Source organism: Narcine bancroftii, chromosome 2, assembly GCF_036971445.1.
Source record: "Narcine bancroftii isolate sNarBan1 chromosome 2, sNarBan1.hap1, whole genome shotgun sequence".
In the NCBI taxonomy this organism is placed as follows: Eukaryota; Metazoa; Chordata; class Chondrichthyes; order Torpediniformes; family Narcinidae; genus Narcine; species Narcine bancroftii.
The window spans coordinates 34628814-34642530 of NC_091470.1; the positions used below are offsets into that span (position 1 = coordinate 34628814).

The 13717-nt window shown below is 38.4% G+C and overlaps 1 protein-coding gene across 2 annotated transcripts in view; it reads left to right on the plus strand.

Annotated features, from left to right (window-relative positions):
• Window positions 1-13717, plus strand: part of kcnh5b (potassium voltage-gated channel, subfamily H (eag-related), member 5b) — a 329625-nt gene that overhangs the window by 120949 nt on the left and 194959 nt on the right. For both annotated transcript variants that reach the window (XM_069916256.1, XM_069916255.1), the window contains one exon: window positions 6354-6783. In XM_069916256.1, the coding sequence (XP_069772357.1) occupies window positions 6354-6783 (430 nt within the window). The remainder of the gene's footprint in view (window positions 1-6353; window positions 6784-13717) is intronic.

Here is a 13717-nt window from a genome sequence, read left to right on the forward strand (position 1 = left end):
CTTGGACTTGAGCCAGCAGCATGCTCAGGCATGCTTGGATCTTCAGATCAATAAAGCCTTAGGCTCTTACTTCGTGTCTGTGAGTGGTCATTGATTGCTCTACAAATATAGTATTAATGGTAAGATTATTGGCAGTGTGGAGGATCAGAGGGATCTTGGGGTCCGAGTTCATAGGATGTTCAAAGCAGCTACAGAGGTTGACTGTGGTTTTAAAAGGCATGTGGTGTATTGGCCTAAATGTCTGAATTTAGGAGCCAAGAGGTAAAGTTGCAGCTATATAGGACTCTGGTCAGACCCCACTTGGAGTACTGTGTGCAGTTCTAGTCACCTCACTACTGGAAGGATGTGGAAGCCATAGAAAGGGTGCAGAGGAGATTTACAAGGAGGTTGCCTGGTTTAGGGAATATGCCTTATGAAAAAAGGTTGTGAACTTGGCCTTTTCTTCTTGGAGCGGTGGAGGATGAGAGGTGACCCAATAGAGGTGTTGGAGATGATGAGAGGCATTGATCATGTAAATAATGAGAGGCTTTTACCCAGGGCTGAAATGGTTACTACAAGAGGACGCAGGTTTAAGGTGCTGGGGAGTAGGTACAGAGGAGATGCCAGCGCTAAGTTTTTACGCAGAGAGTGGGTGCATGGAATGGGCTGCCAGCAATGGAAGTGTAGGCAGATACGTTATGGTCCTTTAATTGACTTTTGGATAGGTACATGGATCTTAGAAAAAGTAGAGGGCTATGGGAAAGCCTAGTAATTTTTAAGGTAGGGATATGTTCGGCATAACTTTGTGGGCCGAAGGGCCTGAATTGTGATATAAGTTTTCTTGTTCTGTAAGTCCTCACCTTTTTTTCCATGTTCTCAGTTATGATATCATCTGATTTTGATCATGTTTTCAAGAGTAAAAGAAATCCTGTACATCTTTTCCAGTGCTATTTTCATTACCCTTTCTTCTTGCACCCTGTCTGCTTGAAGAGGTCAGACCTTTTTTCTGCCCTCACTGCCTTTAGTTTGGCCCTCCAGCTACATGCTTTTGGTGTTGCCCTCAATAATTAAGTGAGAGGCATTACTGTGAAACTCCAATTACTCAGTACCCTTGGGATTTCGGTGGTGCTCAGCTAGCAGATTTTCTCGACTATTGTATATTATTCCTATCAATACTTCCTAAATAAACATTATACAGTAATAGTATACTTTTTTTTTCAATGAATCAGATGAGTTTAAAAGGAGCACAGGACCAAGATTCCTTGAATTTAAAGTGAGCGTGGCAAACAAGGCACTGTCCAATTTAAAGGATGCCTTGGAAATTAGTTTAAAAGGATCATTGTAAATAAGGGACGAGTGAGATTAAAGAGAACATATGAAACAGAACCCCAATGTGTTTAAGGGGAGCATGGTGAGTGAGGCACTGGGGAATTTCAAGAGAGTATGGCAAGCCTTCAGGGAGCAGGACGGATAAGGCTTTGGTGAACCAGAATGCCTAACTACTCAAATTTCCAAATGGTCAGATTGTAGATCCAAAAGTCCAAAAGTCACGAAGTGATACTTATTTTTTAAAAAAGTATAAATTTAATTTTTGATGTCGCAGCAGAAAAATCACCTTTCAATTCTTTTAATGCATGAACTGCCATTTGCAGTTTTCTATCATCTGGCCAATTATATAAAATCTGGACATCTCCATAGTTTCAAATCTCTTTCCCTACGGTGACTAATTAAGCTAAGGACACAATATATTTCTTGACCCCTGTTATTAAAAAGCTATCAAGCTTCAGATTGAGTTGTTTTGATAATACTTATTTTGATCTATTTTGCATGAAAATTTAATCAGCAGATGTTAAGTTGATGGCTTTATGATGCCTCATGCTTCTCTAAGATTAAAAGTGGGTTACATTAAAACTGTGCTTATTCGTGAAACTGCTGTTTAACTCTCGTAAACTCATACATGTCATTAGTATAAATATTAGAGAAAAGGAGGAATCAAGAGAATTTGCTCTTACTCTCTTCTGCCATTCCTACGTACAAAGCATGACAAATTAGACAATGAATTTAGAATATAAATAGACTGTTAAAATTAAGATTTAAATTCAAAATAAAATTTGTTCTTTTTAAGGAGTTCTTCACAACTCGAGCAACAATCAACTGTATTTTCACTACTGATCTTTAACATTTAGAATTGAGGGCTATATATTTTTATGTAAGATGGGATGCACCACAACATACAGGGAAAGGATAATGTGATAAGATTATTTCATCACTTTTAACCAGGGCTGCTGCAATCGAGGTTGCAATAATAAAATGCCACTTACCATAAAATTATGATCACATTGACTGGAAATTAAATATTTAATAGTAAAAAACACATTATGTCAAATAAATTGGATAATGTATTTGTCTCCACATTAAAAAAAATAGAACAATCTGAGATTGCTAAATTTGGTTTTACAAAATTTCAGAATTACACCTTATTACTTCTGCTACAGTGCAATTGTATTCAAATATATTCATATGCGATTTCTATGGCTTTTTATATTCAACCAGAAGAAAAAGAAAATCTGAAAAACAAAATGTATTTCTTCTAAAAGGAATTATTTTGCAGAATCATAATTGTTTGCAGTAATTTTTTTACCTTTAAGATGGTTTCATCTGCTACAATTAGAGAGAAATATATCAAATTTATGACTTCCTCACATCCGGAGCTGTGAAACAATGATTTGGAATTGAGCCATAGAAATATAAAAACATGCCAAATTCTCTTCTGCCCTCAGTTATTATTTTTTTTAAAAAGAAAAGTAGTTTTCAGATTATTTAGTGAGATACCAAACTGTCTCTACTCATTTAAATAAAAAGCATTACTGGTGCAATTCTTCCAAAAAAAAAATCCAATTTTATTTTTTATTGTACTTTCCCCCAACTGAACTTATTGGCAGAATATACCATGTTCTTAAGATGTAGCATTCAACAATTCAGGGCACCAATGACTGATTTCTAATGGGATGGTCGGGAATGTTCATCACCATAATTAAATACTGGTGAGTTTTCCAGCATTTTCTACTATTAATAAGATTTACAGCCTCTGCAATTTTATTTTACTTTTATTTATTCTTTCACTCCAATGGAACTCAGAAAGATCCTGCCATTAATGCATTCTTGAAAACAATAATTAAAATAACTTGTATGTGACTAAGCATATTTACATTAAATTATGTATTTGTCATGAAGGGAAAACTATGTTCAGGGACTGACTAGTTGGTAGTCTTTTTGTTCAAACTAACAGATTCTGCCCCGTCTGCCCCTTTGTCAGAACATCAGTCTGCTTGTAATGATTACATACACTGATATTGTGACAGAGTATATAGATAGGTTTTTGGGAGATAAATTGGGAAAGGTTTGTTAGATAGGTCACATATAAACACTTTAAAACAGATCTTATTTGAAATACTGGAGCTTTGCTAATGCTAGATATATCGGCTCCACAGCTTTTGCAAGAGCTTTGGAGAGTGCCCAAGAGACTTCACTAATGGATTCTTGTTTGCAAAAAGGCAACAGATGAAGATCTTGTTGGAGCTGCAGATTGTCTTGAGCTGTTCTAAGAGGGTCATGCAGTACTGAAAGCAGAGAGAGAGAGAGAGTCAAACAGGCTCTATCTCAGAGAGAGAGAGAGAGAGAGAGAGAGAGAGAGAGAGAGAGCTATCACTTCTACAGTGTCCCAGACAGCAACAGTAGCTGGGACTAGAACAGGGCAAGCTGGCAAGCTTGTGGAAAACCGCATGTGGAAGATGTGTTGTAAGTGTTTGATTCAGCCTGGTAAAAGCCCTTGTAGTTCATACAAGAGGAGAGGACTGGCTGTCTAATGATTCACTTGGAATAAGAGAAACAAAAAGGCACTCTGTGGTGACCTGAAAGAAAGAGGTTATCATCTGGAGAACCCTGAATGGGGCAAGTTTCATCAGCAAGACAGTGAAGTCACTGGGTGTCCATCGTACAACAAATCTGAAAACCGACAAGAACCTTCCTGAGTGGTAACCATTTACCTTTCAAGCACCAAAGCCTGGTGAACTTTATAAATGTTACATTCTGTACACAGTATAAGAATTGCCTGCAACCAATGAACTTAGAAGAATGAGAAGTGAGATTGGACTGTGAACCAAAGAACTTTTCTGAACTTACACACACATTACATACACATGCGCTTAGAATTAGAAGGGGGTTAAGTTAGGTTAGTTAAGTCAATAGTGATAAGTTAAAGTTTGATTTTGTTTCCATGTTGAAAGATAATTAAAAGCAACATTTGTTTAAGTAACCATTTGTCTTGGTGAATGTCTATTGCTGCTGGGTTTTGGGGTCCTCTGGGCTCATAACAATATAATCATTTTTGCCTCCATCCACACACCCTTATTTATTCACATTGCAATCTAGACAAATAATAATGTTTTCAAACTTAATATTAATCTGCTTTAAAAATCCCATCTGTTTCTGCAGCATTTTGTTCTTGTCTTACTTGAGGTTATCAAACTTCTGCCTGGAATAATTGATGAGCACTGAAAGCAAAAGTTGCCTGTAACAACTACAGACAAAATGGAAAATTCATGCAAATTTTAAGCAATTTAAATTATCCTGAAATATTTGCATCTAACTTACTGTTAAATGAGTGACTTTATCATTATATTGGATTGGAAGATTACTAGTGTAATCTTAATATAATCTTAATATAATCCAATCATTATATTGGATTGGAAGATTACTAGTGTAAGGAATCCTATTATGCGACTCTGTCAAGTTCTCCATTAAAAATTACATGAGTACATTTGATTATTGTTTCTTCCCCTCTGATTAAGAATGACAGGATATGTAGCTTCAATAAATCTGTGTGATGTGATTTCTAAAGATAATGGTATGATTCTGTTTCAGTGAAAATGCTGCAGAAATCAACATTTAATGGTCATGAATTAAACTAACTTAAGTAGAGTGAATTTAAGTGAATAACACTGACAAAGAAACATTACAGATACGGTGAACCAAATGGGTAGCTTCTGTGTTTTGGATTCTGTCAGTAATTAGTCCCTCAAATTATATCGGGCCTTGTCTTTAATAATAACTTTAGAATAACTCCTGTTGCCTTGTGCATCTTGCCTGTTGAAAGTTTGTCAACTAGCTTTACAAGTCTGATTATTTTTGGATTATTGATGAAATGTGGAACAAACCATGCCCTTGAAGTGGTGGGCAAGGTTGTATACAGAACCAACTGTGGAAGTAACTGTACGTAAATAGAACTGTTTGTGGAAGGAAGACTTTATTGCTTCTACGACTGAATTAACGTCATCTCCATTGCTTCTACACACAGCAATAATTCCACTGACTTCATGGACATCCTGGTAATTTCCATTGTCTGAAGAACATTCATTAATGAACAAGAGGATGCTGACTAGAGAGAAAAAAATTCAAAGTAAAATTAAACCTAATTTAATATTGTGGAGAGAGTATAAGTGAATATTGATTTAGTTTTGATTAGCAATGTTCTGTCTGTGTTCTATCCTTCCAGCTTCTAGAACTAGATTTCAGAGTTGTATCCCATGCTGATTGAAATTCTGCTAGAGTCCAGAACAAATTCTTAGAGGATGGGTCTGGTCAAGTTAGGACATTTTGTCATGAAGTGACCAGATCAAAATGATAATGTAAGTCACAATAATGGTAACACAAAACATACATGTTTGTACACAATACAAAACTGTAATGGAAATAGTGTGCTTTTACACATATGTTCTTTATTCAGCTGGAGCAGGAGACATTATTCTGGTGTTGAGGTGCCAGATAGAAGGTTTCAAACTGATACTTGACATAATTTTGAAATTTGACATGTAGATTCAATGTCCTTACTTGATCATACTGATTTGGTAATGACCAAAAAAGAGACCAGCGTTGTTTGTTCAAGATGTACAATTTGCTCGCTTTTCCTCGAGCTCCACTCAACTGGGGATATTTCTCCCCCTCTCCCATCTCTGTTACTTCATAATCTAATTAGACAACAAGCAAAATGAGATACCAAATGGAAACAATTCATAATCTCAATAATCAAAATTATCAACAACATTTGGAATGTCTGTCAGTGGACCATATTGCATCTATTTATGAAAGAAGAAAATTATTTTCTGGTACAGTAGAGAGTTATTAAGACACAGCACAGAACAAGTTCGTTCAGGACATTGTACCTTTGCAGACTATTTTAAGGAACTAGTTAAATAGTCCCATTGAATGCCTGGCCCTTTGGGCTTTTTCTATTGTCTTGATAAATGAACTCTTTTTCTCCCTTTGGTTTTAGTATCCTTCAAAGAATAACGCGACTCAATATCTGTTGTTTTCAGGGCATCAGCAGCCTGTTCAGTTCCCTGAAGGTTGTGCGTCTCCTGAGACTTGGCAGAGTTGCCAGGAAGCTGGACCATTATCTCGAGTATGGCGCGGCGGTGCTTGTACTTCTGGTTTGCGTCTTTGGATTGGTGGCTCACTGGCTCGCTTGCATCTGGTATAGCATCGGGGACTATGAAGTCATCGATGAAGTCACTAACAAAATAAAAACAGACAGTTGGCTTTACCAGCTTGGACTAAGCATTGGAACACCCTATCATTTTAATGCCAGTGGCACTGGACAGTGGGAAGGAGGACCTACAAAGGATTCGTTGTATATATCTTCCCTTTATTTTACCATGACAAGCCTTACCACAATAGGATTTGGCAACATTGCTCCTACCACGGACGGGGAGAAGATATTTTCCGTGGCTATGATGATGGTTGGGTGTAAGTACATGCTTTCTTTTAAACTGCCATTCAAGATAGATTGAAAAATGATTTTATTTACATTCTAGTATGAATTAAGTGTTAAGATATTGTGTTGACTTAGTATTTGATGGACCATTATGGACTTTTCTGTGTTTGTTGGCATTTGAACATATTTTTACTCCCTAGGTTGTTGAAGTACAAACAACTAATGGCACAGTGAGACCATCTGAGGCTTAGCCAAACATTAAGCAATGGTTTGTAGGACTGAGAAGTAACCACCCATGATGAATGCAATGCAGATTTAAATAAAGGCAAAATAAATTTAAATCCAGAAGGAAAAAGAAAATTGGAAAGCTAGGTGAAGAAAGAAACAGAAAGGAAAAGTGTAACATTTAATTTAGAGATACAACGCAGTAACAGGCTGATCTGGAGAACATGCTGCCCAAATACAGTCGTGATCAAGTAACCTACTAACTCCCGTACATCTTTGGAACTTCGGAGGAAACTGGAGCACCTGGAGGACACCCATGGGAAGAATATACAAACTCCTTACAGAGTGTGCTGGATTTGAATCTGGGATGTTGGCACGTTGTGCTAATCGTGCTGGCCAAGCAATTCACAATCAAACATAATAAGGCAGAATTGTTTGCTTTCTTGGTAAGAGAGGTATATTTGTACTTATTAACAAATATCACATAGTAGGCAACATTTTATGGTAGGTTGAACAGGTAACTAATATGTACGTAATTATTTTCATCATGATGTGCTAAATCTGATATCTTGTTCTTGGGAAGCTAGTGCAGTGGCATATTGCAGTTCACTAGCTGTCTCTACCTTGTCACAGCACTGGCTGATTTACCCACTACTAAAGGTGTCTGTCACTCAATGTTTCAGCAAAATTTGGGTCAGTTTACTTTCCTTGCAATTTTAACAAAATGCTCAAATAATTATCTATTTGATATTATCCTTTCAGTGTCTCAAATATCAATCACTTTTGATAAAGAGTGTGAAAAGATCCATTATGGTTCGAAACAATGTTGTTAATCATTAATGCAACTGAACATACATATTTACTTTGCCATTACTGATGTCTAAATTAGAAGCAAAGTATATGCAAGCTATTAAGTATATGGTAATCCTAAATTACTAAGTGGTAATTGCTTTAACTATATTTTTTTAATGTTTTTTTTTCTTTCCATATATTCTTGTTGGTATCCTTGCATCCCTGTGAGGCATTGATATACAACTTTCCAACTGATGGCAGGCCATACTGTATAACTTCTTTAGCTTTGCTCTGTTGGTAGCATTTCCACACATCGTCTGTTGACCACAAGTTATCATTCTTGCTGATACATTCCATCTTCAGAACTAGAATGTTCTACAGATGCTATCTGAGCATTTCCAAGATTAGCTGTTTTTATTTGAAGTATAATTTTAGAAATTTTTAGTGGATGAATCAAACCTTTGAAATATTCATTTGGAGCAATAGAGTTGATGATTTATTGGTTGAATGTGATTTAACATAAACATTCACATTACCCAAACTACATCAAAAAATAAATCTAATTTCTGCTCCAATTTTCACCTTACAAGTTGGATTTTCTTTTCTGATGTCAGTCTCAGAGCTGTTGAATAATTAATTATTATGTTATATCTGTGACCACAGGGGAATGATTTTAGAATAGCACAATAGTCTTCTTTCTTTGGCTTGGCTTCGCGGACGAAGATTTATGGAGGGGGTAAAAAAGTCCACGTCAGCTGCAGGCTCGTTTGTGGCTGACCAGTCCGATGCGGGACAGGCAGACACGATTGCAGCGGTTGCAAGGGAAAATTGGTTGGTTGGGGTTGGGTGTTGGGTTTTTCCTCCTTTGCCTTTTGTCAGTGAGGTGGGCTCTGCGGTCTTCTTCAAAGGAGGCTGCTGCCCGCCAAACTGTGAGGCGCCAAGATGCACGGTTTGAGGCGTTATCAGCCCACTGGCGGTGGTCAATGTGGCAGGCACCAAGAGATTTCTTTAGGCAGTCCTTGTACCTTTTCTTTGGTGCACCTCTGTCACGGTGGCCAGTGGAGAGCTCGCCATATAATACGATCTTGGGAAGGCGATGGTCCTCCATTCTGGAGACGTGACCCATCCAGCGCAGCTGGATCTTCAGCAGCGTGGACTCGATGCTGTCGACCTCTGCCATCTCGAGTACCTCGACATTAGGGGTGTGAGCGCTCCAATGGATGTTACAGGAATTGGCCCTGGCCCTTCTACCCACCTGGTCTGAGCCAACTATGATACAAATCAATGGGTCTTGTCTATCTGCAAGTGCTCGGTGACTTGTTTTGGGTTATTGTTTATCATTTTCACCCCCCTCCCCCGTCTGGTCCACACAGAGCACAGCTTTGCAAATGCTAGTTTAGAAGTGCTGATAAATAATAGCCCTGTGGTGGGTATCCTTTACCATTCTCATGCTTGTATTTTGAGTCATATTTCTGCAATGAGCTATGTACATTGTCTCAGCTGGAGCTATCAGAATCGAGACTTTCTGTCATGTAGAGATTTATCGAGCACACCAGCTTTGTGGATTGATGCCAAATTGACCATTTGAGTTAATCAGTATAGTTGACACCTGCCTCCTGTGGAGTATAATCTTATGAAAGCTCTGCAAATGATACAGATATTTCAAAGCAGCTCTGTAACACATGAAAGAAGTTGGTGTATCTTTTTTTTGTGATTTCTTGCAAAGAAATCACAGTAAAATCCCTGGTATCCGGCACCTATAGGGATTGGTAGATGCCAGATAAGTGAGTTTTCCAATTGCTTAGGAGTCACTCCTACAATGCCTAACTAATACACCTGCATTAAGAATAAACAGTTTAAAAGACAAAAATACTATACTGTACTTACATCGAACAAACTGCACTTACATTAATATATAAACCTTAAAGCATTTCACTTTATCTTCAGTCATATTCTTTGAAAGCATTTAACCTTCATTGTATCTGCAGGTTCCTCCCCTCCATGGAGCCACCCAAAAGATGAGCAATAATATGATTAACCAACCCCCCCCCCCCCACTGCCCACCAAGTTTACAGATTAAGCCTTACTAATATACAATAATATACAAATAAAAATAAAGATTCTTACTAAGCAGGCATAAGGAAACAATTTAAAAGAGTCACCAGAACAGTGAATGGCATCAACCAGCTCTTCAACTTGGGTGACACCATTTTATTTCAACACAACTTTATTCAAACAGCTGCTACAAGACGCTCCATTGGCTAAATACTTGCTCCCATCTTCACCAAAAGTTTATGGTTACTTCAGAGAACATTTACAATTTTAAATTTTTATTTACATTTTTATTTATTCTATTCATTCATTCTATTTATTTTTCACAATTATTTTTTTCTGGTTGCTTGAATTCTGGATAACAAGAGTTTTACAGTCGATGACAAGCATGTGAAAAGGCCATTTTGTGTACTCAGTTCCAGATCATTTATATGGGAGTATATCCACACCTCGAAGACAAGAAGAGATGATAATTAGTTTATTGTCAAACACATTGTATAATGTACATGTGTGCTTAAATTCTTACCTTCTGTGGCCGAATAGGCATTTGTAAAGACAAACTATAATAATTGTGACAGAATTATAGAGATGTGTTTTAGGGAGATATATTGGGAAAGGTTTGTTAGAGTAGGTCACATACAAACACTTTAAAACAGATCTTATTTAAAATACTGGAGCTCTGCTAATGCTAGTCATGTCGGGGCCTCAGAGACTTTCCGAAAGCTTTAGAGAGTGCCCAAGAGACTTCACTAATGGATTGTTGTTTACAAAAAGGCAACAGATGAAAGAGCTTGTTGGAGCCGCATATTGTCTGGAAGGGAACTTGCTGCTCTAAGAGGGTCATGTGGTTTAGGAAGCAGAGAGAGTAAAACAGGCTTTCTCTCAGAGAAAGAGAGAGAGAGAGAGAGAGAGACACACACACACACACACACACACACACACACACACACACACACACACACACACATCACTTCTACAGCGTTACAGTCAGCAACAGCAGCTGGGACTGGAACAGGTCAAGCTGGAAGACATGTTGTGAGTTCTTAGTTCAGGCTGGTCAAAGCCCTTGTGGTTCATGCAAGAGGAGAGGACTGGCTGTCTAATAATTCACTTGGAATAAGTGAAACAGAAAAGGAACTCTGTGGTGACCTGAAAGAAAGAGGTTATCATCTGGAGAACCCTGAGGGGGCAAGTTTTGTCAGCAAGACACTGAAGTGGCTGATTAAAAAGGAACAACAAATCTCTCTCTGAAAACCAACAAGAACCTTCCTGAGCGGTAACCATTTACCTTCAAGTACCAAAGCCTGGCGAACTTTATAAATGTTAAATTCAGTGTGCAGCATAAGAATTGTCTGCAACCTGTGAACTTGGAGGAATGAGAAGTGAGATTGGACTGTGAACCTAAGAATTTTTTTGAACTTCCACACACACACATTACATACACCTGCGCTCAGAACTAGAAGGGGGTTAAGTGAGGTTAGTTAAGTCAATAGTGATAAGTTAAAGTGTGATTCTGTTTTCATGTTTAAAGATAATTAAAAGCAACTTTTGTTTAAATAATGGTGCCTATCTATTGCTGCTGGGTTTTGGGGTCCTCTGGGCTTGTAACATAGTAAACTAATTTAGTTAAATTAAAAGAAATACTAAATACATAAGCTAGTTAAAATATTCAGAGTAATTCTAGAGCAAAAATGCAATAGTATTACAAACAATCCTTTTGTGATGTGAGACCAGTATATGATTAGTGTAAATAAAGCAGGTTCAAAGCATCTGTTCATGTTGTAAAAAAAAATGTTGTTGAAAATAAAGTTGTTGATTTTATGCTTCAAAACCTCTGGCCTGAAGGCAGAAGTAAGGTTGTGACAAGGGTGGTGGAGATCCTTTATGATAATGGCTGCCTTCTTGAGGCAGTGCCTCACATAAGTGGGAGGGCAGAGCCTGTGATGGACCTGGCTGTGTTTAGTATCTTCTACATGATTCTGTGTCCCTGAGTAAATGCAAGGTTGTCCATTTTGGAGGCAGAAACAAGAGAGCAGAATATTATTTAAATGGAGTTAAGCTAGGGAATGGGGTAATGCAAAGGGATCTGGGCGTACTTGTTCACCAGTCATTGAAAACTAGCGTAAAGGTTCAGGAAGCGGTGAAGAAGGTGAATGGTATGTTGGCTTTCATAAAGAGGTGATTGGAGTATAGGAGTAGAGAAACCCTCCTGCAGTTGTACAAGGCCCTGGTGAGACCTCATCTGGAGTATTGTGTCCAGTTCTGGTCCCCATATTTAAGAAAGGACATATTTGCTCTAGAGTAAGTGCAGCACAGGTTGACAAGATTAGTTCCTGGGATGGCAGGATTGTCATACGTGGATAGGTTAGAAAGACTGGGATTATATGCGATGGAGTTTAGAAGGATGAGGGGAGACATGATTGAGGTATTTAGGATTATCAAAGGGCTTGACAAGTTGAAATCAGAGTACATTCCCAATGATGGGTGAGACTAGGACTAGAGGGCATAGTTTAAGAATATAGGGAAAGCCATTTAACACAGAAATAAGGAGAAATTTTTTTTACCCAGAAAGTTGTGGGTCCGTGGAATGCATTGCCACAGAGGCTAGTGGGGACGGATTCGTTGGATAGATTTAAGAGAGAGTTGGATAAGGTTCTTGTGGGCAGGGAAGTTAAGGGTTATGGGGATAAGGCTGGGATTGGTTACTGAAAGGGAAAGATCAACCATGATCCAATAAATGGCGGTGCGGCTTGAAGGGCCATTGGCCTACTCCAGCACCTATTGTCTATTGTCTAATTCCTAAATCAGGCTGTTGTGTGAACAGTGCATCTTTTGACATTTGCTAGTCTATCTGACAACATACCAAATCTTCTCAGTCTCCTTAGGAAATAGAGAAAGTAGAGGTAGTTGGTGTGCCTCACAGTTTCCTCCATGTGCTAGCTTCAGAAAAGGTCTTCTGAAATATTGACTCTCAGGTATATGAAGGTTCTGACACTCTCCACTAACTTCCCATCAATGTAGACAGGTTCCTCAGCAACCCCCCCCCCCCTCTAAAATCAACAAAATGCTCCTTGGTCTTGCAGATTTTGAGAGCAAGATAACTAGGAACAAGAGCAACCCCCATGTTCTCTATCTCCATCCTGTATTCTGACTCATTATTTCCAGTTATTTGGCCAACAATAACGGAGTCATCAGCGAATTTGTAGATTGAGTTGGAGCTGAACTTGGCTGTGCAAGGATTGGAATAGGGGATTAAGCAATGCCATTCCTTATTGCCCTTCTCATATAATATAACCATATAACCACTTACAGCACAGAACAGGCCAGTTCAGCCCTACTAGTCCATGCCGTAGCAAATCCCCACCCTCCTAGTCCCACTGACCAGCACCCGGTCCATACCCTTCTAGTCCCCTCCTATCCATGTAACGATCCAGTCTTTTCTTAAATGTAACCAATGATCCCACCTCGACCACGTCTGCCGGAAGCTCATTCCACATCCCCACCACCCTCTGCGTAAAGAAATTTCCCCTCATGTTCCCCTTATAATTTTCCCCCTTCAATCTTAAACCATGTCCTCTAGTTTGAATCTCCCCCTTTCTTAATTGAAAAAGCCTATCCACATTTACTCTGTCTGTCCCTTTTAAAATCTTAAACAACTCTATCAAGTCCCCTCTCAATCTTCTACGCTCCAGAGAAAAAAGCCCCAGTCTGCACAACCTTTCCCTGTAACTCAGACCCTGAAATCCTGTCAACATTCTCGTGAACCTTCTCTGCACTCTCTCTATTTTGTTTATATCTTTCCTATAATTTGGTGACCAAAACTGTACACAGTACTCCAAATATGTAATCTCATGTAATTTTTGGGATGGCTAATTAAATGTTGGTTTGGCTTATGAA